General features: G+C 41.6%; 1 protein-coding gene across 1 annotated transcript; it reads right to left on the reverse strand.

Moving 5' to 3' along the window:
* Window positions 1-409: 409 nt before the first annotated feature.
* Window positions 410-26,497, reverse strand: igsf8 (immunoglobulin superfamily, member 8). The gene is made up of 7 exons (XM_056274256.1): window positions 26,111-26,497; window positions 21,938-22,318; window positions 20,745-21,209; window positions 10,216-10,397; window positions 9,025-9,277; window positions 7,324-7,785; window positions 410-2,969 (listed from the first exon to the last, which is right to left on the reverse strand). Exons 1-7 carry the CDS (start codon window positions 26,154-26,156, stop codon window positions 2,842-2,844), a joined length of 1,917 nt encoding a protein of 638 aa, XP_056130231.1. The 5' UTR covers window positions 26,157-26,497; the 3' UTR covers window positions 410-2,841.
* Window positions 26,498-27,790: the final 1,293 nt, after the last annotated feature.

Genomic DNA, 27,790 nt, shown 5'->3' on the forward strand with positions numbered 1-27,790 from the left:
AGATTCATTCTGTGGGACTGTCCGGTGTGTGTCTATCTCAGTCTGTAACCATGACCGATAGAGAAGTGATCTTGTGCGATTTACTCCGTCACTAAAATGAAAGCACTTTCTAAAGCTTTTTAACAACAGCATGAGAGCGAAATAGTACACTTACACTCATTTTCTTTGTGGCTGTTCATGGCTCTAAATCTGTAGTATCAACAGGAAAGTTGCTGGCTTACTTTGAGTAACAAAATACTAATCCAGCACGATACGTTCAAGGACAAATATTTCCATCCCAACAAAATTGTGGAATGTACCTCCCTAACCACACTCAGTCTCTTATTTGAGCATTTCCTGGAAAATTGGATGAATAATTCTTTTTCTCTAGTAACAAAGAAAAAAAAACAACACTGCATTATAAATCCAGAATGGTTTATTGTTGTTTTTTTTTCCAAATGGCAGCTTTGCCAAAGCACCATAGCAAATAAACGTGACCTCCATTGGTATTATTTTGATGGCAGCAAGTTGCAATCTGGAGTGGTTTTAAACCAAAAGTTAACAACACACACAAAAACAATTCCATTAAAGCAGTGATTAGGTCTTCAAACTAAGCACAATGTCAGTATTTTTGTACTGTGTGCATGTAATTTGGTAAACAGTGCAAAAAGTGTAAAACGTTTTAAGATATGGCCACAGTTTTCACATGGGACAGAACTTTTAAATGAGTCAAATGCTAGCCACACCGATACTGTAACATATTGACACACAATGAGGAATGGGATGTGCACTACAGTCTACAATTACAGGGATTAGAGACAAGCGAATATGGTGATATATATCTCCACTCGGGAAATATCAGCCAGTACTGGACTAATGCTGCTGTTGCTGTGTGTATGAATGTATGTGTGGGTATGATCACATGGAGATTATATGTGCATGTGTGTGTGTGTGTGTGTGTGTGTGTGTGTGGTGGTGGGGGGGGGTTGTCAAATCAGCTTTGGCTGCTTGATCTGGAGCGAAGTGGCTCAGCAAGCAAGCAGAGCTATGATTTTATTCGCTAATGTACAGGAGCAAAGTTTGTAATCAGGTTTTGGAAAGCTAAGGTTAGATAGGTTTTGGGAGATTTGTAAACCACTAACAGAAAAACTGACAAAGGAAGAGGAATGTGTCTCTTAGTGTATTACGAAAAAGAAAAAGAAAAAAAGAGGCAGAAGAAACTTGGAAGAAGAAACTTGGAGGACGTAAGTCTTCAGAGATTTTCCCGATCGGAGAAAAGGGCTGTTTCCTTCCTCCATTCCATGACCAATTAATAACTGTAATGTGTTGTTGGTGTATTAGTAAACACTGTACAGATCTGCTTGCATGACCAAACAATTAAAATGCTAGAGAGATGGATTCATCCATACCTTAATTGCTCAGACATAGTGCAGCTGTATGTGGGACAATTTTCTTCAAACTAACAGCAAATACTAGTCACACTGTTGCTGAGCCAAACTGTTTGATGACATATAGCAATTATAAGAGCTCACTGAATGCTGCCTGGTCATATGAGAATGGCTAATCACAACATCTCCTCAGGGGAAAAAGAAGAACAATATGCAATAACATAACTTTCTCTGTTCATTACTCATAGTCATAAACAGGAATCTGATTTTTTTTTCGTCATACAATTGTTTTTCTATCTCGGTCACTTGAAAGAACAGTAAAGGAACAATCAATTTCAAAGTATTTGATCTTAAGTACAACAGAGTGAATTTTCAACTGAGAGAGAAAAAAAATCAAGTAAAAGGAGTTGTACCAAGGATCCTAGGACCCCCAGACCATTTTGGTCCAAGTGCTTTGGAAGAACAAAACAGACTGTTGCAGAATGTTAAACTAAGGTGTCTTGCCAAAAAACAAGATTGGCATCTCAAGTAGGGCTTTGCGTAGTTTTGTTTTGTTTTTTATATTAAACTAATTGGCGCAGTTGAAATTCCCTGAAGTACATACACACTTAAGCTCAGTGCATGATGTATAACTCCCATATCTCTCAAATGTATATACACGTGTATCTGCAGAAAACCCAACACAACATTTAGCATCACATTCAAGGAATGCTTCTGTTTAAAATGTTAAGCGATCAGGCCTTGGCATTAGAATGTCCCTGGCCAGCGCCTTCCTTATAAAGTCTCAAAGCGATCTTGTTTACATGCAGAGCTGTGCCGGTATTGCAGGCAGTGAAAGGTCCCAATCCTCACAGTTTTTCTAGAAGCTGTACTGATCACAACGTTCATGTGTCAGACAGTGGCAGTGTGAGCAGATTGAGCATGCATACAAGCATTTTGACATCACTGGTATTCTAATTTAAATGACACACTCAACACTTTGGAGCAACACCTTTAAAACAACATTAACAATAGGTGAGATTAAAAAAAAAGTTAGGTAAATTACTAGTTTAGATTCTTAGCTTATCTGAATAATTCAATCGAATCTCATTTTCCAAGACTGAATGATACTGTTACTTCATGCACAAGATCTCTGTGGGTTGATCTGTGTAACAAAAACAGGCAAGATAAGTGTTTAAAAAAAAAAATCGAGGGATTTAAAACTGAGGTACCACTGTAAGTGACCTCGTAGTAGAGTTTTTCCTGTGCCTTTCAATGGGAAAAAATACTTTTTTTTCCACTTTTACAGTGTCCTTACCATAGATTTAACACTAGCCATCAATATCTTCTTTGAACTTCTTCACAAAGATGTGAAATTCCAGTGAGTTAAATTCTAAAGTGAATTTGTGGTTATTTTATCTAACAAGTTCTTTGTTATCACATCTCTTGCACTTTAAAAACATATCAATTTCCAGACAGGCAGGGGACACGGCACCTATTTTGGACCACGCTGCCTGGCGAGTCGTTTCATGAAGCAACAGGTAACAGTGGCAATGATAACAATGCCAACAAACAGGGCTGAGGAGACTCCAATAACCAATGGGATCAGAAGGAGGTCGGCAGCTGGGAAAGAAGAAAAAAAATAATCATTGGGAAAAGAGTTTTAAAAAAGACAAGTTAAGGCATTTATTGACAGCGATATTTGTGTTAAGATTACAGAGATAAGCGATACAGTACTTTTACTTGCAATGCTTCCTTCCAAATTCTGAGCACTTTTTGAAAAGTTTAAAAAAATAAACAAAAAATTACAAGGTGTGCATTTCCATGAGTGGGTTTCAAGCAATTTCCCTGAGTACATGGTGAATCAGGCAATAAAAACACTTATAATCTAATTACAGCTGTCACGGGTCAACAACAACAGGAGGAAGTATTTCTGCTTCAAATTGCAGAACTTCACTCAGTCACTTGCAAGTACCCCTGACTGCAGCAGCCTGCAGATCAGTGACGTGTTCAATGTGGGCTGTGACGTGTGCAATGTGGGCTTCCTCAAGTTCACTGGTTTGCGATTCCTACCATTGCACGAACATTACCTAGCATGAAACAGCAGTCATGGGTTATGTTGCTAGCTACCGTTGTTTAACGTTAGCTTTATAGTTATTTAGCCGTGTGTTTTTTACAATCCACGTTGACATAGAGTTGGTTGGTAAAGGTGCAAGGGCCGAAGGCCCAAGCTGCATCTACGGAGTGAGGCTGCAGGCTCAGGAGGGGGGTCCGGGACGAGTGAATGCGAGCGAGGGCCGAAGGCCCGAGCTGAGTCTAACGTTAATCTACTGTTTCCCGCTGTTGCTAAACTGAACTAGCCCCTACCCAAGCCCCTACCCAATCATAATGCGTGAAGTAGTGATGTCATCTGTAGTCGCAGGACCCCGAGCGAGGCGAGCAGATCAAGTACTGACACTGGCATTCTCACGCGCATTACTGTACAAACATTGATCATGTCACTGACTCCGCCCACACTGCGCACATCACAGCCAACATTGAACACGTCACCGATCTGCAGGCTGCAGTCAGGGGCTTTTCGTCACTTGACCCACAACCAGTACAAACATGCATAATGGCTAGAAATGAGTAATAAAAAAAAAAAGGTTTTTTCAAAAATGTGTTTTAGCACTGTACCGTTTCTTAAACATAGTTGTGCTAGTGCCTTAGTATCCTCATCTACATCTACTTAGGTGTATAAAAAACGAAATGATTAGAAGCAAGCTGAATAAATTGTCTTATTCTGGGACCAAGAGAGTGATGAATTAACCTAAAAAGACAGCCAACAAATTATTTATGGTGCCGAAACAGTCTAACAAAGGTGTACAGTCTTATTCATAAAGGGCCGGTGGGTGCTGTTTTGTTTCAACTGAGCAACTGCACATCCGAGTCTATTTATCAATGTCCTTAACTCGACTGGTTGATTATTAGACTCAGGTGTAACTGCTTAGTTGGAATAGAAGCCTGCACCCACATCGGCCCTTCCTGGATGAGACCATTTGTCCTTGGTTTACGTAACTGCTAATCTTGCATACCCAGGTCTCTCTGTCTCATCAAGCTGATAAAGGGTGTGAAGAAACTGGTAAAAAAAAAAAAACTGAGACGCCAAGACCTCAGAAATCCTGAGGCAGTTATTTTGTTGGCTGTGAGTTTGAAAACAACCACCTCCAGAAGCAGCACCTCTTGTTAGTTTTCCTATTCGGGTATAGAAACAAGTAGTCCTTGCCCTGTCTTAGCTATGCCAACAATAATAATGGATAATTGTATTTATTTTTCTTATTAAAATGGAAAGATTCACTGCATACATGGAAAATATGCCTTGGATGGAGGTTTTGTGGTCGTCATCTTGTCAGGGCTGAATTTTGAGACTATGTTTGCAAAGTTTCACTGGCATGGAACAAATAAGTTGTTGTTCACAGGGTAAATGGGGGAGGTCCAGCACCAGGCTCTCCCTTCAGTACTCCCTAGCATAGTGTTAATGGTTTGAAGTATGAGGACAGCCCATCATGTCTCAACCATTTATAAACAATATTTTGTGCTTGGATTTCTCAAGACCTCTGTGGGCTTGATGATACGACGGTCTGGCTACACAAGATTAGATGATGGCTATCGAGTACAGAACTGTGGACATTTCTATTTCATGCAAGTGCATACAATTAAATCATGTGCGACAAATGACTTGGGCTGTATTCACACCTGTAGTCCAGTTTTTTGGTCCAAACAAACTGGTGAAAAAGATACTTGGTAGAACTTTGATTACGGTCTGCTGAAGGTTCACAATGTGTTTTTTTTTTTCAAACAAACCAAAGTCAAACAGCCTAACTGGTAACTCATTTCATTGGTCAGTTTTAGTGATGTACTTCAGAAAATCAAAACAGATGCAAAATGAGTGCTGGGACTTTCCAACATGTTTGCGTTTTGTATAATGTTACAAATAAGAGGGGCCACATGTTCCGCTTTAGTTGTACAGCATTTTGACCCTTTGTCCTACATCCCATTTTATGATACTCTGGGATGTAGCGCTCCAGAGCACTACACTCAGTCAACTACATACACTGATGAGCCAAAACTTTATGACCACCTGCCTAATACGCTGTTGGTCCTCTGTGTGCCGCCAAAACAAATCCGACCTGCTGAGTCATGGGCTCTACAAGACCCCTGAAGGTGTCCTGTGGTATCTGGCACCAAATATTAGCAGCAGATCCTTCAAATCCTATAAGTTGTGAGGTGGAGCCACCATGGATCAGACTTGTCGATCCAGCACATCCCACAGATGCTCAATCAGATTGAAATCTGGAGAATTTGGAGGCAAGGGCAACATCTTAAACACTTCATCATGTTGCTCAAATCATTCCCAAACAATGTGTACAGTGTGACAGGGTACATTATCCTGCTGAAAGAGGCCACTGCCATCAGGGAATACCATTGCCATGAAAGGGTGTACCTGGGTCAGTAACGATGTTAAGGTAGGTGGCAAATGCCAAATTGACATCCACATGAATGGCCAGACCCAGGATTTCTCAGCAGAACATTGGCCAGATCATCACACTCACACCACTGACTTGTCATCTTCCTACAGTGCATCCTGGTGCCATCACTTCCCCAGGTAAACAGTGCATACATACATGGCCATACACATGATCTAAAAAGAAAACAGGACTCATCAGTCCAGGTGACCTTCTTCCACTGCTCCAAAGTCTGGTTGCAACACTCACATGCCCATTGTAGGTGCTTTCATTTATGGACAGGGGTCATCACAGGCACTCTGACTGGTCTGCGGCTATGCAGCCCAGTACGCAGCAGGGTGCAATGCACTGTGTGTTGTGACACATTCCGCCTGTAACATCATTAAAATGTTCTATGACTTGTGCCACAGTACACCTTCTGTCAGTTCAGACCAGACGGGATAGCCTCCGTTGCCCTCGTGCATCGATGAGCCTTGGGTGCCCAACACCCTGTTGCCGGTTTGTGGTTTGTTCCTCCTCGGGCCACTGTCCATAGGTACTCACCATTGCTTACTGGGAGCACCCCAAAAGCCTTGCCATATCAGAGATGCTCTGACCCAGTCATCTGGCCATAACAATTTGGCCCTTGTCAGTCGCTAAAATCTTTACTCCTGCCCATTTCTCCTGCATCCAACACATTGACTATGAGAACTGATTGTTCGCTTATCATCTAATCTACCTACACCTTCGACACGTGACCTTGTTAGGAGATGATCAACGTGATTCAGTTCACCTTGAGTGGTCATAATGTTTTGGCTCATCAGTGTATATTGGATAGAACCGAGAAATAGCTCATCCCGTGTTGGCAGAGGACTAAGAGTAATTTACTGGACCAAATGAAGCCCATGACATTTATTGCATGTATTCTCTTCTCTTTTCACTTTCCTATTCATTACCAACCATTAAAGCCAAAGGTTAGTCTCTAGAAAAAAAGACAATATACAACTAACTTAACTGTATGCACTTGCATAACAATGAAGTTCTTCTTTGTCTTTTCAAAAATTCTTCAATTTCTTGCCAGTTGCCAGTCCTCAAACACAACGATCATGATACCTCCAAGGTGGGTTTGTTCAGACATTCACACCTCCCTTACCTGAACCAGGGTTGGTATCCAATTCAGGGCGACTCCAAACCAATCCCCTTACCCTAACATGAGTCCCTAATTTGTCCCATCAGCACACTACATCCATACATCAGCCATTTCCCTTACCAGGGTTCCTATTCACCCTCTTAATATTTTTTTTCGGTTAATGTGTATTCACTATGAATCTATCTATCAATCCATCTATTCTTTCTAAATATATTCATGTGCTTTTTTTTTAATCTGTACTCAAGTAAAGGAAATTGCATTGCATTTTTGTAAGGTAGTTGCTGTAAGTAAAGTCTGATTGACTGACAAGCAGAAATAACAACAGTATCACAATAATGCTTACCTCTTGCATACAGGTAAACAGTTATGGTAGGTGACTCTGCTTTTGCCCCCGTTTTGTACCAGCCACCGTGGGGGTCCTGACCCCACACCTCAGCTTGGCAGACATAGAGCCCTTGGTCCTCAGAGGTGGCAGAATAGACCCTCAGCCTATAGCTGTTGGTCGTCAGGCGGTCTATACTAATCTCACTGCCATTGGCGTAGATCTGTGCAATGCCATCGTAGGTGAGAGTGGCCACCAGCTTGGTATTTTCCTCAACCGGGGGGAGAGGAGGAGATGCCTCTTCAGATGGCACTTTCTCTCCCTTGATGAGAAATGGCTCAGGAATTGGCTGCTGCAGCCACTGAATCTGCAACAGGGCAGGGCCTGTGGTTATCACGGTCACGTTGCAGATCAGGGTGATGGTGCCGCCCCTCTTCAGCAGTGGTCCACGAGGAAGCTTCGCCACAGCAGAAACCCTAACCTCTGTGGAGGGCAGAAATTAATTTTTTTTTTCATAGTTCAATGAATGTTCAATGTCAGATGGACATTTGGCCTCTTGAATAGGCTGTCATGTGAAATACTATGAATGTGAGATTTGGCTCTGTGGTAAGCCACAATTTACACATTTTCCGCAATGTCATATTTATTTCTCAAAAAACAAAGTTGGGTCATTTGGTTCATCTTGTTTAGAAGTCATAGGATTGAATTTCTTGTTTTTGAATCATCTCTGATAATTACATTCATACTAGAATTATCTGATGATTTCATTGATGATTACTTGAGAACCAAAACGTGTTTAAATTTCAGCTGATTCATATACAAGTCTTGGGCCAAACACAACTGCATAAAAAAGCAAGAGCTGTCAATTATCATATACTATTCTATCTTTTAAAACAATGCTTCATTGATCATTACATTTAAAGACTTAGGGACTTGTTACTTATATTGCGCATCTATTTTTTTTAAAATAATTTCTCAATTTAAAAATAATAAAATAAAAGGCCCTGGTGCAAATAATCTAGATGGCTTGACACTGGACAACTGTTTTTTTATGTATATATTGTTTTTGTATGGATGTATGCATTCAGTTTAAAGCAGTACGATGCACTATATTTTATATAGTAGACCTTGAATAAACCAACTTCTATATTTCTTGTATATTCTTCATACTTAGAACTACTAATAGAAATCCTAAATTGATAAAACAGGTTTGATGGGGAGCCTAATAATCTGCAAAATGGTCAAATACAATCAATATAAATTACTCTCATAAAAAAAAAAAAAAAAAATTTATCAAACAATCTCAACCACACTGGAGGCCTCAGTCTGATTTACACTTCTTATGGACCGATATTTTTTTCCTGAAATCATTGAGATAACTAATGTGATGCATACAGTTATATGTATAAGGCTGACATTTGGACTCACATAAAAGAACAAAAAGGTTCAACAATGCATTAACATGTTGATCACTAATCAACAGCAGTGTAAATGAGTTGGTGTCAATGTTCAGCCATATAATTCTGCTTGCTGATATTATACTGCAACATGACCTCGCATCATTTACAGTCTCACACAAGCAGAAGTGCTTCTTAATTTTGAGTCGTTATGAAAAATGATTTCGAAGGAACTGAAATGCACAATAAGGGTGGCCAACAACCTCCTTGAAGCAAACAAAAACAGTTATAAAATGGTACCACTGTGAAAGGTCTAGTCACTTACCTTTGGTTTTGAGGTTGACCATGACACCCTCTGACCTTTGGGTGAACGTAGCAGCACTGGATGGGCTGGGGTTTCTCTGGCCGGCATACACACTCACTGCACACCGATATACCCCCGAGTCAGAGGGGCTGGCTCTGAACAGCCTCAGAGAGTACCGACCCTCCGCCACTTTCTCCATGGTGGCTCCGCCCCCTCTGCTGAGGTCATCTCCCCAGCTCACTATACCATCTGGACTCAACCGGGCCACCTCCACCTTACAGCCCGAAACACATTGGATTGTAAAACATTGACCCCTGGAGTACAACTTAATTTGTTCACTATGCCTGCTTATTCCACTTCAGGATTATGGGGGGCTGGAGCTTATTGCAGCAGTTATTGGAAGGAAGTTAGAGACTAAATGCCCTAGCTGGGCCTCCATACCCAGTATGCCTTGTAGTCCGAAGAAGACACAGCACCCCCAATGCCGAACATGATGTAATTTCTTCAGCAAATCTGACTGTCTTAGCAAGAGACTTATCTGTCAGACACGGTTTTAATCATAATAAGCAAGCCATACTGGGAATGGAGGCCCAGCAAGTGCATTCAGTCTCTCTCTAAGTGGACACCCTAGACAATTTCATTCATATCCAAGCGCAGTCTTCAATTCGTATAACATTCATATCTTTAAACTGTTGGAGGAATTACATGGAGAACATGTAATTTCCACACAGGAGACCTGGGGTATGAATCCCGAACACTTGCTGTGGGGCAACATTGCTAACCTCTAAGCCACCATTTCATCCTAAATTCAACCGGTGAGGAAGAAAAGCCGGATCAAACATCATATGGCATGACACTAAAATATTCATCTCATCTGAAATTATTCATTTATTTGCAGAGACAAATATATACAAGAACATAGGCATCTGTGCATGCACAAACACACACTTTAAATAAAGTATTTTTGATCGGCATCACTTTAACAAGCGAGGGAGATTCCATAAAATTTGCAGCGTTGTCACATAAGCATCCCATGTCCTGGCACAGCATCAACATAAAAAGACAGTGCTCAGTCAAGCATGCAAGGACAAATGGAAGTACCTCCTCCTCTTTAAGGAGGACGAGCCGAGATAAACCTTAAAGTTAATCCAAAACAACAAAAAATATCAGTCAAACAGGTCGGTACAAGCGAAAAAAAGATTATAAAAATACCTCCACTCCTCCTCCAATTCCAGTCATTTCACTGCTCAGTGATCCTCTCTTCATCCACTGAATCAGCAGGCCAGACTTTCCCCCAGCTGGCAGCCCTGATACCTCACAGGTCAGAGTGAACGGGGAGCCCACCTGTAGGGTCACCTCCCCTCTGGGAGTGGAGGCCACACTCAGAGACTCCGCTGTAGGAGGAGGCGGAGGAATGAGACAGAGTTAAGAGCAAAAGCCAATGGATTTGAGACCTCTACTGGTATTTAATTTCATCAATTCATAAAGTACTTTTCAAAAACAGCCACATTACAAATAAAAGACAAAAAAAACAATAAAATAGGAATACATTATGATTAAGATTTTGTTTGGAAAGTATTAAAACATTACAAAAAAACAATGTTACTCTTCCAAGAGACATTAAAGAAGAGAGTTAGGAGACTAGTCTGAGCTCTTTGGGTAGGTTATTTATGAGACTAGGAGATCTGATGGCAAAGGCACAGTCATCTGGAGATTTAAACACAGACTGTAAAACAACAAACAGGGCCTGGTCTGAGGATCTCAGGCTGTGCACTGGCTTATAAGGATTTTTGTCTCCAATGGGTCTTTTTTTGGTGGGGGGAGAAAGTATTTGGATTTTGTGATGCCAAAACTTTATTCTGGAACCAATACAAATGGAATTTCCATTGAGTTGGCAGCTTAACCTAAATTCAATGGTAAGGGAAACACTTAACTACATTTTAGTGAGTAATGACACACAGCCACCATCTTCTGGATTCAAAAATGTCTCCCAAGTCCAATATGTTGTAAATGAATCATGAAAAGGACATTGTAAGATAAAAACAAAGAACACGTGGAACATAATAGGAAATGTAGAGTGAGTTGGGACAGGTATATTGCAGCATTGAATAAATATACCAGGAATACTGGCTAACAAGTCCAACAAAGTTGGACAGCACACATCGACACACAGGGTGCAAGTATTGTGCATCTCTCTTAGTAATTATGATAACCAACACTTTAATTCTAGAGTATTCTGATGAAACTACATACTATAATTACATTGTAAACAAGGCTTCATTTAGCTGCACCACTCTGAGCCATAATCTACTGAACAATGGATGCATTATTTATACAGTCAATCTAAATAACAGAAGAAATACCAGACAGACTACATGGCTCAGAAATAATTACAGAAAAAGTAGTGGTAGTGGTAACCTCCACCTGAAAAGATATTGTACAGAAACTTCTACGCTTCCAACATTGGGAAATTTCATTATCCCATCACGCATTTGGTCACATGTATTTGTGTGTGTGTGTGTGTGTGTGTGTGTGTGTGTGTCCACAGCTAATCTTGCAAACTAATTATGATTGTATGATGAAAGACCTCTTGTGTTTGTGGTGATTCAAAACCTTCGAAAAACATTTCTTCTCACCAGTGGCATCTTTTAGGCCTGAGCATCCGAGGCCATAGCCCCAAATGTTTTATGAATAGCCCCAGATCTCAAAAAATACAAAATAAAAAAGAATAGTAAAAAAAGAAAGCCCTAAATCTATTCATCTGTCATTCTGATCATGCATTAAAGCCCTCGAAAATAATATTATATTGCTGATCAAAAACTAAATTATGTTTTGGATCCTCACGTCATTAAAGCTGTCATTAAAGCAGCAGCTCTACTTCACACTACTTGGCATGTGTGCATTTTGTGTGAGTGTGAGAGAGAGAGAGAAAGAGAGCGCCGTACTGGTTACAGGGCTTATCATTGTTGGCATCTGGTGGTAGCTAGCTAGCCAATTCACTAAAGGCAAGACATGAAGGCTATGGAAGAAGCTTTTTCAAAAAGTAAAAGGATGACAGCAACGAGGGGCAGGCGAGGCTAGAGGTGGTGGAGGAAGAGTTATTTGCTGTTGCGGCAGATGAGTCAGGATGTGAGAGTGTCACAATGTTAACATACATACAGACAGACACAGATAGAGAGAGGCACACGCACACACACACACACACACACACACACACACACACACACACACACACAGAGCTTGAAAGAGCAACAAGAGCACAACAGAGGAAGGGACGAGGCCGTGAAGATGGACAGATGTTATCAGGTGTAGAGAGCACAGAATCCACTGATTACACAGCAGTAAGTAATAAGTAGCAATAGAACTTGATTGATGTACATCTGTTGCTATATTGAATATTGGCCTGTATTTGGTATCCAATAGTGTTGCTGTGTTGTGTGACTGTCAGCCCATATGGAATAATGAGCATTGATGACTATTCAGCCCCTATGGGATGAAATAGTGCATTAATGGTTTGCTTTTGTATAATCTGATATTGGTTGGTACGATCAAATAATTGGTTAAGTTGGGTGGGTTGAGTGAGGGTGGGTGGTTGGTGGGTAAAACTCATAGGCACATTTACATTTTGTTCTTTTGTCTTATAAACCTGTGCAAAAATGCAATAAAAAGATCATGAAAAATTTTTTTGGTTAAGTCTATGTATAAAATAAATGGCACGTGTTTATGATCTGATCATCATATCAAAAAAACGAGAGATTTGCTTAGATTTTGGTTGGCATATGCTGATTGCATCCCTTTTATGACCAGGACAGGAGAGAGCAGAGGAGATGAGGAGTGCGACAGAGAGATGAGACACCGAAAGAGCTACTAGAGAGGTGAAGGAGAGCAGAGTATCAGATAGATAAGACACAGAGTTAACACAGTTTGTCACATTTCACAAGGAGCCCTTGTCACTGAATAGAAGCAGAAGCTATGAGACCAGGGTTGGTCAATTTTCAAAATTGAACAAAGCCTTGACAACATACAATCTAGCATATGACTGCTTCATCAACGTTAAGGCTCTTATTTTTTCTTAGGGTTTTACTCTGGCTGCTGAAAATAAAAACAATAACGAAGTTGAATGAGAACTCAGATTGCGCTAATTTTGTTTATTTTTATGTCATGTTGTGAAAGCCAGCCTACGCACCTGACCAGAACTTCTTGGTAGAGCACAGTGTCTCATATCGTATATTCATTTTACTCTGAAGAAACTTGAAAATGGTAAAATTACAGGGTGAAAATCTAAAGATTTCTGGGCTGGGCTAAGTCCCCAATGTTTCAAGATCCTAACAATGCCTCTGGTTCTCGTTATTGACACTCCCTCTCTCCATTCACCATCTAGCTCGGTCGACCAACCCCGCTTGCACTGAGTCAACCATGAGCATGCGCGACTCTCCTCTATGGTTGATCGGGCAGTGACAGTGTCAAAACAAAAACATTTTGTATTTGGGTATGAGTCTTGAAAGTAAACAAAAAAGTCGATCGTATTTCACAAGTCAGCAAATCATTCACTGCTGATCTCAGCACAGGACAACTGGAGGAACACTGAATGAACAAGGAATATTAACCTATGTCTTATTTTTCCAGGGCTAAGGTCAGATCAAAATGGTCGCATAGCAAACCCTTTTTTGAAGTGTAAATTCATATTAGACTTGGTCTTATTTGTGTGATGGTCACCTATGAGGCTGCGCATCCACAGACTGACAGGCAAAACTTCTTTTTTTTTAAGGTAGATTTATTTTTAGCTTGGGCGCTGCATATTAACAACTTATTTTTTCCATATTTCCCTTTCAATCGACTTGGGTGCTGCACAAAAGTCTTATAATGGCAGGAAAAACACTGGTTTTTCTGTCCGTGTGTGCGTGTGTCTGTCCGCTACTAATCTCACATACTATTGGGCCTGTCAGCCTAATGATTTTTGAGCAAAATTATGACTGTATGATCCAGGACCCCTCTTGGTTGATTCAAAACCTCTGAAAACCCGTTTTATACCGCAATTGAGTGCTAACTCCTCAGCTGGTTTGTCGCCAAGTCCAGGCACCAGAGAAGGGGAGACACGCCTGGCGGGGATCTGCACTCTACTGAGAACACTCTTCTAGTTGCTGAAGGATTGGAATATCACTTCATTCACATTAAACTAATTCTAGGCATATCGAAACCACTACTTTCAATCTTTTACATACATACAATGAGACTGATGAATAGCTTTGGCTTCTCTCTGAGAAAACAAACTGAGGGTGAGGCAGTCTAACAGTTTCTGTTTTCAAACCAACTCTAGATTATGAGCCCAACAAACATGTCAGCTTTTACTTAGATGCTATGAGAAATGTGACAATATGATACGAGTTAGACATTGGCAGTTAATTGGTGGAAATGTTGAAAAACGTACTTTGCCAACCTTGTGTTGCTTCCCATGAGTTTATAAAGTTTTATAAAGTGTCTTATGTGGTCAAATTTCTGGCTGGGTGCATTTTACGATTAGGAGAGGTTTGAAAAGTATGATCAAATCTAATTCAAGGCTCCTGAGACCCATAATGACACTGTAATGCAAGAGGGAAAAGCACTTCAAAGTACCCCAAAATCATTTTCAAGAATCAAACGTCCTACTCAAAGCCTGGGTTTCTCCATTTAAAATTTTATAGTTTAAGAGAAAAGATTAAGAGGACTGCCAGATGCAGGGGTGTTGATCTGAAAGGACTGGCCATGATGTCCTATAAGCAAAAGAAAGATGAGAATTTTTGCAGCCTAGAAGATGCCAAGGCTGGGGTAAAGATTACTTAATCCTTCAGAGCTACACAAGCTCCTAAGAAAAACGAGCCAAGTAGTGGGCACTTTTAGTCAGTCAATTGGATATTCAACCAAAGGACCAAGCATCCAGCAAATCAGTGAGGCAGTCTCACCGTCAAACAACAACAACCCTCATGACCAGTAAATTGAACATTTGTCCATCTACCTAGTCAGCCAGTCCAGCAAACCAAGGCTTCAGTCAGCTGTACAAGTAGCCAATAAGTTATCCAGCCACACATTTTGTCACCCACCCAATTACACAGCATTTCAACAAACCAGGCAATCAGCTGCATGTATGCAGTTAGTAAGTAAGCCAACCATCCATCTAGTTTGTAAATTGGTAAGTCAGCCAACCACTGAGCTAGGTATCCAGCCAGATAATCAGTCAGCCATAACATTGATTTATAATGTAGGAAGCCTGCGCTTGAATCTGGATTGTGTTGAAAGCCCAATGTACCCTGCTGGTTCCATTTCATGAAGACAAAGACAAGCGGAGACCTGACCAATGAAATCTTTGAACAATATGCAGTTCTGTTATCCATCAGGATGACAGTCCAGCAATAAAATAAGCGTCTTCCTCCAAACAGGATTAAGGAGAAACACTGGGTACATACCATTGTGACTGTAACTCAGACTTGTTTGCAATAAGCATGACTCAGCAGTTTGTGCTGCAAGGTATAAAGGGAGTGCGCTCTGAGATCAGGGCATACACTGTCTATGCTTTGTGCATCTGTTCGTGTACATATTAAAAATTGTGACAATACTGTAAGACATTTTTGTCTCGCTCCTCATTTATTGCCAGAGTGGAATTAAATAATTGTCTCAAATGCATAAATAATCTCTTTATGCTGATGACCTCCTTTTATATATTGCCAACCCATCATCTTCGCTAACATCTTTGCTACCCTGTCTATTTTGGAACAATTTGGAAGGTTTTCAGGTCACCAGTTGAACTTACCAAAAAATGAACTTTATTCTGTAAACCAAGTAGCCCTCAATATCCCAGCTACAGCATTTCCATTCAAGGGAGTGACGTCCCACTTTAAAATATCTCGGAGTGGTGGTACCTCGCTCCTTTCATCCATCCATCCATTATCCAAACCGCTTATCCTGCTCTCAGGGTTGCGAGGATGGTGGAGCCTATCCCAGCAGCCATTGGGCGGCAGGTGGGGAGACACCCTGGACAGGCCGCCAAGCCATCACAGGGCCGACACACATACATTCACACCTAGGGACAATTTAGTACGGCCGATTCACCTGACCCACATGTCTTTGGACTGAGGGAGGAAACCGGAGCACCCGGAGGAAACCCACGCAGACACGGGGAGAACATGCAAACTCCACACAGAGGATGACCAGGGACGACCCCCAAGGTTGGACAACTCCAGGGCTCGAACCCAGGACCTTCTTGCTGTGAGGTGACCACACTAAGCACCGTGCCGCTGTGCTATTTAAATTAAATTTCACACCTCTAATCCAGCAGTGCAAGAAGGCCATACACTGCTATTTAAATTAAATTTCACACCTCTAATTGAGCAGTGCAAGCAGGACATACACAACTGGCGTTCCTTCCCTCTATCACTAGCTGGCCAGATTAACCTAATTATGATGAATATTTTTCCTAGATTTCTTTATTTGTTCCAAAGTATTCCAATTTTTATTCCTAAAAACATTTTTTAATCACTGGACCAAATCCTCACTGGATTTATATGGGGCAGCAAAAATAAGTCATTTCTACAAAGGCCGAAAAAGTTAGGAGGTATGGCCATGCGGCCTATGCCTCACTTTTTTAACTATCATTGGGCTAGCAATATCAAAAACATTATAATGTGGGTCAGGGATGGTGCAGAAGCTCCAGTTTGGGTAAAATTGGAATCTTTTAAATTGAAATTCACGTCCTTAATTTAGCCCCTTTACCACTTGCGCTGACCCTTTTGAAAATCTTGTAGTTGCCCATACATTAAACATCTGGGTACAGTTTCACAAATATTTTGGGTCGCAAAACGTTTCACTTCAGGCTCCTATCTTGCAAATCACTCCCTCTATGTCAGACCTGGCTTTTTGGGCCTGGCATGGGAACAGCATTAGAGTTTTTACAGATTTATATATAAGCAAGGGATTTGCATCATTTGAACAATTGTCAGAAAAGTATGTCCTGTCATGCTCCCATTTTTTTCGGTACCTTCAGATTAGGCACAAAAGGCTATCAACCTTTCCCAGAATCTCTAAATAACCTAAGGACAATTTGGGAACAAGACCTAAGCCTGTCTTTTGCAGAGGACCAGTGGACTTCATTTCTCAACCTAGTACACTCCTCTCCTCCTTGTGCTAGACATGGTCTAATGCAATTCAAGATAGTTCATCAGCTTTATCTCACTAAGGAGAAACTGGCAAGGATATACCCAAACATTGTTCCCACCTGTGACCGATGTAAGACTACCACTGCAAACTGGTTGCACATGTTTTGGTCATGCTCAAGCCTTCAGACTTTTTGGGAAAAGGTCTTTCAATCCCTTAGTGACATGTATAATATGACAATTGTACCTGAGCTTATTATTGCCCTGTTTGGATTGAGCCAGAGGATGCAGTGTGGTTGACTGAACTGTGCAATGTGGTTGCCTTTACTACTGTTAGCTCGACGTCTCATCCTCCTCAATTGGGAGAGTGATGCCACCATCCCATACAAGATGGCTTAAAGAGATTATGTTTTACCTGAAGCTTGAAAAAAATTCAAATTTACATTGAAGGGGAATGCAAATAAATCTGAAAGAGTCTGGAGGCCTTTTCTTACCTACTATGATAACCTAACCCAAATAACAGAACTATCCAAGTCTTCACATAGTTCATAACTTCCACTTCACAACCACTCCTCTGTTTCAGCCACAGTCACACAAAGTGTTCCTCAAGGTTCTGTACTTGGCCCACTCCTTTTCATCATCTACATCCTCCCTCTTGGTCAGATTCTCTGCCATTTCAACCTGGACTTCCACTGTTATGCTGATGACACCCAGATATACCTCAGCACCAAATCCCCTCACAATCCACCCCTCTCTCACATCGACTCCTGTCTGTCTGCAATTAAAGTCTGGATGCAGCAAAACCTCCTCAAACTCAACAGTGACAAAACTGAATTCCTCTTCATTGGCTCCAAGTCAACTCTCAGCCAAATCAACAAATTCACACTAACCATCTATGGCACTACTGTCTCCCCTTCCTCCCAAGCACGCAACCTTGGTGTGATCCTTGATCCCACCCTCTACCTTCAGCCACATATCCGCCAAATGGTCAAATCCTCCTTCTACCACTTTCGCAACATTGCGAAAATAAGATCCTCTCTCACACGCCCTGCTGCTGAGATACTGATCCATGCCTTCATCTCCTCCCACCTTGATTATTGCAACTCACTCCTCTATGGCATCAGTGCTAGCTCTATCAAGAGACTCCAATTGGTCCAGAATGCATCCGCCCGACTTTTAACTTTCACCAAATCCTGGCATCACATCACCCCAGTCCTAAAAGACCTCCACTGGCTACCCATCTCCCACCGGATCAATTACAAAATCCTGGTTCTTACTTATAAAGCCCTTCACAAACTGGCTCCCCCATACCTCACTGACCTCCTCTCCCCCTACCAACCCTCTTAGTCCCTCAGATCCACCTCAGCCTCCCTTCTCTCTACCCCCAGGTCCAACCTCCGCAGCTTTGGTGACCTAGTCTTCTCCAGGGCAGCTCCTAGGCTTTGGAACTCATTGTGTGTGGCTGCCGCTTCTCCCTCTTGTAGTCCCCCTTCCCATCCACCCCTGTGTCTGTGTTATGTTTGTCTGTTGTCTTGTTTCACCCCGTTTATTGTAAAGCAACTTTGAGTGTTAGAAAAGCACTATATAAATTTAATTTATTGTTATTATTATTATTATAACCTAATTCTTTCTTGGTGGGAGCAGAACTGTAGAAGTCTAATTAAGAATCAGTTTAAAAAGATGAAAATAAATGGCATTTTTTTTCTTGTCTGTGTTTATGTAAATGAGGTCATTGTATGTCTGTCATATACTAATTTGTACTTGATGACATTTCGGAGGATGTTTGGGGGAGGGGTTGGAGACATGTTAGGGAGCAGGGGAGGGATGGGGATAATACTGGATTTATTTCATATGTTGATTCTGTGATTTGTAAAATGCAAAATTGAAATAAATATAAGTTTTAAAAAAAATTGCCTCAAAAATTAGCAAGTAACAGAATCAGTAAGGTCGGCATAGTGCAGCCATACATGATTGAATTGGCAGAAACAGATTTTCCTGAGGATCAACTATAGGACTTGCAGCCAAGAAACTGACAGCTTCACGCTACACACCTCTTTACTGAATGGAAAGTACATGGGAACAAAGCTTACATTAGCTATCTATGATACATGATGAGACAGGCTTTTCAGTGTTCTTGCAATTTGACTCCACAGTCTTGTATGGAGCAAGTTAGGTTGTCCCACTGTTATTCTTTTATTTACCATGGGGCTTGCCATAAGCAGCTATGGCATGTGTTTACTTCCCTGTTGATTGTTGTGTGTGACATAATAAACAGTATTAAGTACTAACCTCATGTTAGCTATTCATTTCTTTAATCTATTCAGTGTTAAATTGGGCAAAGTCATGTTAGTTATTCATTTCTTTATTCTATTAAGGGTTAAATTGGGCAAAGTCAAAACTCTTGGTTACAATAACTTTGAGCTGCATATTGACTTTCATCTTTCTTTGCTTTAGACCTAATGTTTGCACCTTTATCACCAACATTTTCTTGCTTATCATAGATGCAAGTAAGTGTTTTGCTGGGGCGTGGTAAAGATGCAGCTGATGTGTCTCTCCATTTTTGACTAGTACATCACTCCAATTTACCTAGTGTCATTAACCTCCAAATAAGTCCTTCCTAACTCAAACCTGTGAAACAAGAACAGATAAAATGCATCATGCAGACATCTCTTATTTAGAATAGCTCAGATTGTTCTTCTTTTTGCAGTCAGTAGTATGTTCATGTAGGACCCTACTGATTATAGTAAAGCAGATTAAAGAGTAAGTAAACATTCACTTTTAGCCCATCTGCCTACTAAAATGTATGAAAAGTTTAAAAAAAAAAAGAAAAAAAAGTGGTGTAGATAATAGAGGACAGTGATGGTGGTGTGGGTTAGACTGAAGGTGGAAGTGTTTTAGTATAACACCTCACCCAAGCTTCTCAAAAGTCTACCCAGACAGTTTAGTTGGCCAATGCTAGGGTTGCCTTTCTACTCGCCTCATTTTATTGATGTAAACCTCTGACCACACGCGTGTTGCCTGCATCACATGGGTCTTAGCATCTTTGATGCCCCCATATTATTTATCCTGTACATAAGAAAAAGCATAGATTTTCTCCCTCAAATGTTTGATGGGTATCATTTATTTGTACAATTTATGAGAGCAATCAGTTCTACCATCCTAGGCCCATACCAGCATATTTTCAGCTCAAAAATTATTAAAAGGTTTATTAACCCGAAGAAGATAGTTTCCAGGGCCTTTAACGTGTTTCTTAAGTCTAAAACCCACAGACTGCTATACGGTCTCAAATCTGTTTTTGAGGCTCATGGGAAATCTTCCTGTTAAGTATAATTGTAAATTAATGTCTGACAGTTTTTGCATAAAATCTCTGACCTTAACTGTGTGTTTGGTTGGTCAGTAAACTACAAATAGTTTTATTACTTTCCATTTTCTAACTGCTGATGAATGCTATGTAAATGCATACCCATGAAAAAAAAAAATCAGCTAGTGGGCCTAGTTTGTAAAGCCATGGTGCTAAGAAGATCATTAACTATTTTAACTTCTGGCTATACCACACACTGTCCACAATTGTTTTGCCCATGCCAACACATTAGCTCAGTTACCACAATTATTACTGACCTAGTCTCTGAACAGTCAGGTTGCCAACATCCAGGGTCCTCTGTGCGATCTTCTGCCACACTTTGTCAGGATCCAGAATCCACTGTGATGCTTCACAGAAATACGACCCAGTATCCTGTGGCTGCAAGGCGCTCATCCTCATCACATACACATCCTGACCGGCCTCTCCACGCCGCTTCTCAAGCAATATCTCTCCATCTTTGTACCGTTTCCTGTAAGACCCGCTGCTTCCAAGAGTGACTCTTAGCTCCTTGTCAATGGAGATGATCTCTCTGACAGTGCTGACCTCTCCATCCGCCTCGCTTCCCAAGCCCTCACCTCCACGCTTCCCAAACATGACAGACAGATGGGTGTGTTCCTTCGATTGGACGCCGGCTGAGCACGTTAGTGTTAGCTCTGCCCCCTCTGGCATGGGCTGGCCCGTCAGTGAGCGGGTATAGCTAATCTGGAGTGTGTCAGGGATGACTGCAAGAGCACAAAGGGATATACACAGACAATAATAAAGTGAACCAGCGTAGAGGCCAGATGGGACATCAAAATATGTCAAATTGAATTTCTATTGCCTCAGCGCTGCTTTGTATTTTTTTCTATATTTAGGACATCCAGAGCAAATCATGAAATAGGGGCAGATCAGAATGAATCCAAGCTGGTTAAAAGGACATTAGCTTTGGGCAACACTTTGGAGAGGGGGAGGGATTAGTGAGCTGTTATGATAGGCATAGCTCAGCTGCAAAAGCAACAACCGAAAACATTAACATGGTACACAACGCAAACAGTTAAACAGAATGATGGATACAGAAGACAAAGAAGCACTGTAAGCATAACCAAACTCCTGTTTTCATAAAGGGTAAATACAGAGCAAGACAGAAAAAGAAAGCTTGAGAAAGAGGAAAGAGAAATGAAGAGGAGAATAAGAAAGAGCAGCACACAAAGCCCAGATGAATAACTTGGCTAACAACCAAGGACCTGAAATGAAACCAATGCAATACAGTCTGGTCTGTCAACTGAAAAACTAAACTTATCACCTATCTGGTTAATGTTGCACTAGCCAGCTGACAAGACACACCCAAGGGCTTATCATGCCATCACTGAACTGAACACATGATCATAAGGCTAATTTCCATAACACCTCCTCAACAAAGCAACCGTTTGTATGTCTGGCCGCCATACAACCAGGAAGCAGCAGGGCTTACCTTTGACGGAAACTGTCGCACTGTAATTCCCCTGGAAGGTTTTATCTGTGCTGGGAGTGTAGCACTCATATTTGCCCTGGTCTTCAGGCCGGAGTCTCTGAATCACAAGCCTTGCTTTATCCCCGGAGTCCCTTTCCACCCTTACCTGCCCAGCCTGCACCCTGGACAGGAAAGGAGTATATGGAAAGCCCTGGTCCCTGGTGGACACAACTCCAATCTGCTTATCAGCGGCTTCCTCCTTGTACAGGAACCATTCAAATTCCTGGGTACGCGGGCCCTCATAGCCAAACACAGCACAGGGAAGAGAGAGGGGGAACCCTGCCACGCGGTAGATGGGTCCAATGGGAAGAGTTACATCACGACACACGGCATACTGAAGAACTGTAGAGAAGAAAAAGACAAACAGAAATCAAGGAAGACGGAGAGATGGATGCAGAAGTAGCCTATATAGATTAGGAAAGATAGAAATGATGGCAAATTTCTGGGTCACATCTGTAACTAGAAGCATGTTTAGTGTACTGCCTCACCAATCAATATGCTGGGTTGATAACTAACCTACAGGGAATTTATAGACTGTGGGAAAACTGGGGCTAGGCAAACTTTCTGATGATTTGAATCAGGAATCAGGAACAGTTTATTTGTCATTTCACCTCATGCACTTGCGAACATGAAATGAAACGAAAAATCGTTTCCCCCAGCAGTACAACACAAACACAAAAACACACCCAAAAACTACTAAAACATACATATCCAAATTAACACAGCTATCAAAACTAAACAAAAAAAAAAAATCACTGTCCAAGGGAATGAACACCAGCCAGGATTACTGTCAGAACCACCGGTCTGCATGGGCTAGCAGTTAGCGTAGCCCGCCCCGCTTCCACATCCTTTCAGACCGCCCTCTGCGTTTCCTCCTCGGGCGCAGCTCCAGGCAGGGGCTGTGGTCTCCGGGCCCACCGGACAAAGCAGACCAAGCTCTCCCAGCTGATCCAGTGCCAGTTCTCCCAGCCAGACACCCTCGATACACCTCCCCGCACTCCTCATGAGGACATCAAAAACACCACAGTCAATGCCAGGTGATGCCATTACCAGACCGGCCTTGGTGTTATTGGAACTGCCGGTCTGCATGGGCTAGCAGTTAGCTTAGCCTGCTCTGCTCTCCTAGCCAATCCAGCACCAGCTCTCCCAGCCAACAAACGAAGATAAAACTTAGATGCAGACGTGGACAAAGACACTGCATGGATGGTACTGGGTAAGGCCGCCACAAATGTAAATGCAAATTCGTGCAGCAATCTTCCCACACTGGAAGCCGACACATTCACACAAAATTTAATGGACAACAGAGCAAAAATGCATTCAAATGGCACCAAATTTTCAACTTTGTTTAAATAAATTAATCTCCTCTTTTTATTTTAGTGTTTGATAGGGGCTTTATTATCATGGTACTCCACCTTTATATTTTACTTTCTATAGGCCTATTACCCTGACATTTTTGTTAAAATCCATGTTACATCTCTATATGTGTCACAGTAAGCAACAGATCAAGTCAAATTCCTGATATGGGTACACTTATATGGCAATAAAAACAAAATCTGACTCTGATTCAATCTAAATAGAGTAGGCAGACTATGTTTAATGCTGGGCGATATTGAAAATACTGTTATGACAAATCAGAGAATTTTAGAGAATATAGATTAAAATCTAATTTGCTTACATGCGCAAAAATTAGCAAATTTAAAAATCCAGTTGAGGTTGACCACATTGAACCGTTTGGCAATGTTAAATATAATATGAAACAAAAACTAGCTTTGAATACTCCCCCAGATGGTATTTCAGAACTCGTGCTTTGAGAGATTTTAGGTAAAAGATTTTCATTCCCATTAATTTAAACAATGAAATTTTGTATCAAGACGTATCCCAATACAGCACCATTAAAAGACAATAAGCGATAATATCGAATCAATGGCTGACCCCAACTAGGTTGCTGGTTACATGCTTAACAGATACAGCAGAGTGAGCCTGCAGGTGCATGTACCCAATTTTCACTGTCCTTTCTATGTCTGTTCAGCATATTCACTTCCCTAAAATCTCTCCTGAAAAAATTCTGTGGCAGGAGAACCAAGCTGTTTTTTTTTTATTTTTAAGCCACCAACACTTCTTTTTAGGGAACTTCCCCAAAGTAAACTAGTGATGACACTGACTGTAGGAGGGGAATGCCACACTAGACGGGGTAACATTTTCACCTGCAGCTTTTCTCACAAACAGATAGCTCAGACATACAATTCCTGAAGTCTTTGGTCATGAACAACACAAACAAGTGCAGGACAAGTCTCCGTGATGTTATCAAGCAGCCCTTTCTGGGGCTGCTCCATCGAAAACATGTTGGAAGGTGGCACACCTCAAGTCGGATCATATGCTTATAAACAAATGAGCTTTATTTCATAACAGCACAAGGCAGCTTTCAATCAAACTCTTAAAAGCACGTGTTCATAACCTTAGGAAAGATAAGTGATTGTGGCAGCATTACAGTCCCAACAAAGCTGGTTTCCATTTCATTGTGAATTAGAATAAGTGTCAGTTATGTTCTTTATGATTTAGATTCTTTACTGTCCTTCTTGAGGAAGTTTTGTTTTTCGTTTTTTTTTTTTGCCACAGCCTGGACATTCAGTTTACCTCCATGGTACAAATACAATTATGTACATTTACACAAGTTTAGATGAGCTCACATTGACACAAACATATATAATTTGATATTCTGTGTATACAGTATTAGAATTCTGAATTTCAGAATAGCCGCCCCTTCATTTGGGATACCCCCATTTACATGGTGTTGATTTGGGAAATTGAGAGTGCAGCTCTTTAATACTTGTTTGCTTCACTGAGATTTATGTGCAGTCACATTTATTAGCAACTGTGATGACAGGGTTTGAAAACTGCCCTCAATGCCTCCACAGATGAGATGTAAACATGAAGCATGTCTACCCTACTGTACGCCCACCATCTTAAAACTAAATTACGAAATGAAAGCCACTTTGTTTGACATTGTATTCTTACAACGAACTTGGCTTCTGCATTCAACCCATCCTATTGTACAGGAGCAATGGGCAGCTGCAGTGCCCGGAAACGAACTCCAGTTCTTCTTTCCATTGCCTGGGAGCACAGACAGTAGTATTAACCCTAACATGCATGTCTTTTTGATGGTGGGAGGAAACCGGAGCACCCGGAGGAAACCCACGCAGACACGGGGAGATTATGCAAACTCCACACAGAAAGAACATGGGACGGCCTGGGGTTCGAACCCAGGACCTCTTGCTGTGAGGCAACAGCGCTAACCACTGGGCCACCGTGCCGCGGTTGGCACCCACTTCATCGATACACTCCCATATGTTGTGTCTTGATGCATAATCAATAATCCAGGTAAGAAAATCAAAGAAGGTTGAATCAGTTCATCTGGATACAACGTTTATTGACATACGTTTCATCAATAAACGTTGTATCCAGATGAACTGATTCAACCTTCTTTGGCTCCCTATGTCGCTTTCCCGTCTGAATAAATAACCAGAAATACCGGACAGGTGCGTTTGGACACTCCCTGTCAGAGTAAAACTTAACCGGTTTGGGTTGCAGACAGACCCTTTTAACTACACGCCCATGGATGAGGACATGGGAGACTTAAGCGGATCAGGCTCTAATTAACACTGGGGTCTGACTGATACTGTATGTAGGTCTGGGGGAGATGCTGTGTGCTCACTACACGATAGGTTGCTTGTCGCAGGGTTGTCCGTTAACACTCGAGAAATCAACCAGAGTGGGAATTCATTTTGTTTGACATATAAATAAATATGACTATCTAATCACCAGTCCCTTCTGTGTCCGGAAAACGTCCACACAGCGTGGACCTTGGAAGGTCCCACGGATAGAGGGTAGACGCGCCAAATGCCTTTTGGAAATAAAACAAGGCAAAGCATGAGGCGATAGGCAGGACGACGTCAGCCCAAATTATGTCAGATCTACACCGTATACACCATGAACGGGGTGGACGATATGAACACGAGGATCGAGGACGCTGGAAACAGGAGGGGGGAAAAAAGAAAAAGGCTTTGCGCTGCGTGACAGATGGGCACGCCGTCTAGTCGTGGTGTGAGATGGGACGACTCGGTTGAGTCTACTCACCCCCTTGCAGTAATACGAACGCTGCTGCCCGCAACGAAGCCATCATCCACGTCCCCCCCTCGACCGCCAGATGGATTATGTCGACTCAGATCTCACACTCGGTGTGTATTATTCCGCTTCTGGTTCATGACTCATCCCTCCGTGACACGCGACGTAGTCTTGATACGCTCGAACATGATCACGATAAAACGACGAGAAACCTCCAAAGTGACTCCTACGAAGGATTCCCAACCACTGGAAGGCGATAATTTTGATAAGGCTTCGGGGATGGCGAGTTAGCACTAAAAGCTAACGTGCAAATATAAAATGTGTGACCGGGTTTAGATATACTGCCTGCGAGGTAGTCACCATGCACTGACGCATTCTCGTCTATATTGGATTAATCCACAATGCACTCCTCCGTCTGCAAACTAATAAACTATACCCGTCTGCTAACTACGACTCCCCGCCCCGACAAACACGCTGTCCAGCGCTGCAGCCGCTGCAATCAGTTTGCTTTGTGCGTGTGTGTCCGTGTGTGTCGGTATGTGTGTGTGTTTGTGTGCGGTGTGAGTGTGAGGGGGCAAATAAGGGAGGAGCTTGAATGCAATAAACTACGAGACAAGTAAACAAATTGGAGGCATTGGTCAAACACTATTGGTTCAAATTAACGACTCGAGACGTTTTGAACCAACAATGACGGCGTGCGTTTTTTCTCTCTCCTTTATTCTATAGAAAAAAAACATTCAAAATACAACACACATACCAAACCAATGGGGAAATAAAACATTTCACAAACCCATCAAACTCTACAAAATCAAAGCTTACAACACAGGTAGACAAAACAGAAAATAGTGAGGTAACCTGTTGGCCTTGGCATGGCTTCCAGCCTACAGACCCCCCCACCCACCAAATCAAAGAGCTCAAACACAAATACACATATACCACACACAGTATACTGTGTAACCAAAATCTAACATTACCCCCCCTCCTTCCCCAATCACAGCAAAAGCGCTCCCCTCTACAAATCCACCATCAAACTCTTCTTCGCTAACGTAACAATACAACATATTAACATCTCTTTCCATTATACTCCTAAAAATATTCCACACCTCAGCTTTCCTCTTTTCATAATGGGCTATAATCCTCCTTAACTTGACAGCAAACCTTGCATGGCTTAAAACATAATTTAATAAATTAACATGACATCCGTTCACTTTGCCAGTCACCCCAAACAACTACAATTCTCTCCATTCCACTCTGTCAACAAACCCACCTCTCCAACATCTACTTATTCATTCCTTCATTTTCAACATGTCTCCCTCCAGCTCACAACATTCAACAAACTCATGCATAAATGTTTCCACTCCCCCCACCACACACATCATTCTTTATTCACATTCACATCAAACTTACTAATTATTACATTATTGAACACCCGATTGTGCCCGTTAAAGGACCATACCGGTGTTATTTGCCATGTTTAATTTGCACGGGCTTTACATTTCTCCCGACCATTTTAAAAAAGCACATCATGTTTAAGATCTTTTGAATACGTTATCCCACCACCTTCCCGAGTGAATGGTTATCTATTCATTTCAATACGGCATGAAAATCAACTTGCAGAGACTAGAAACTTGAAATAGTAAACATTTATTCCACTTTTTTTAGTTACATTATCATTGCGGGGAAACTTCTCAA

This window comes from Lampris incognitus, chromosome 2 (assembly GCF_029633865.1).
Source record: "Lampris incognitus isolate fLamInc1 chromosome 2, fLamInc1.hap2, whole genome shotgun sequence".
Taxonomy (NCBI): domain Eukaryota; kingdom Metazoa; phylum Chordata; class Actinopteri; order Lampriformes; family Lampridae; genus Lampris; species Lampris incognitus.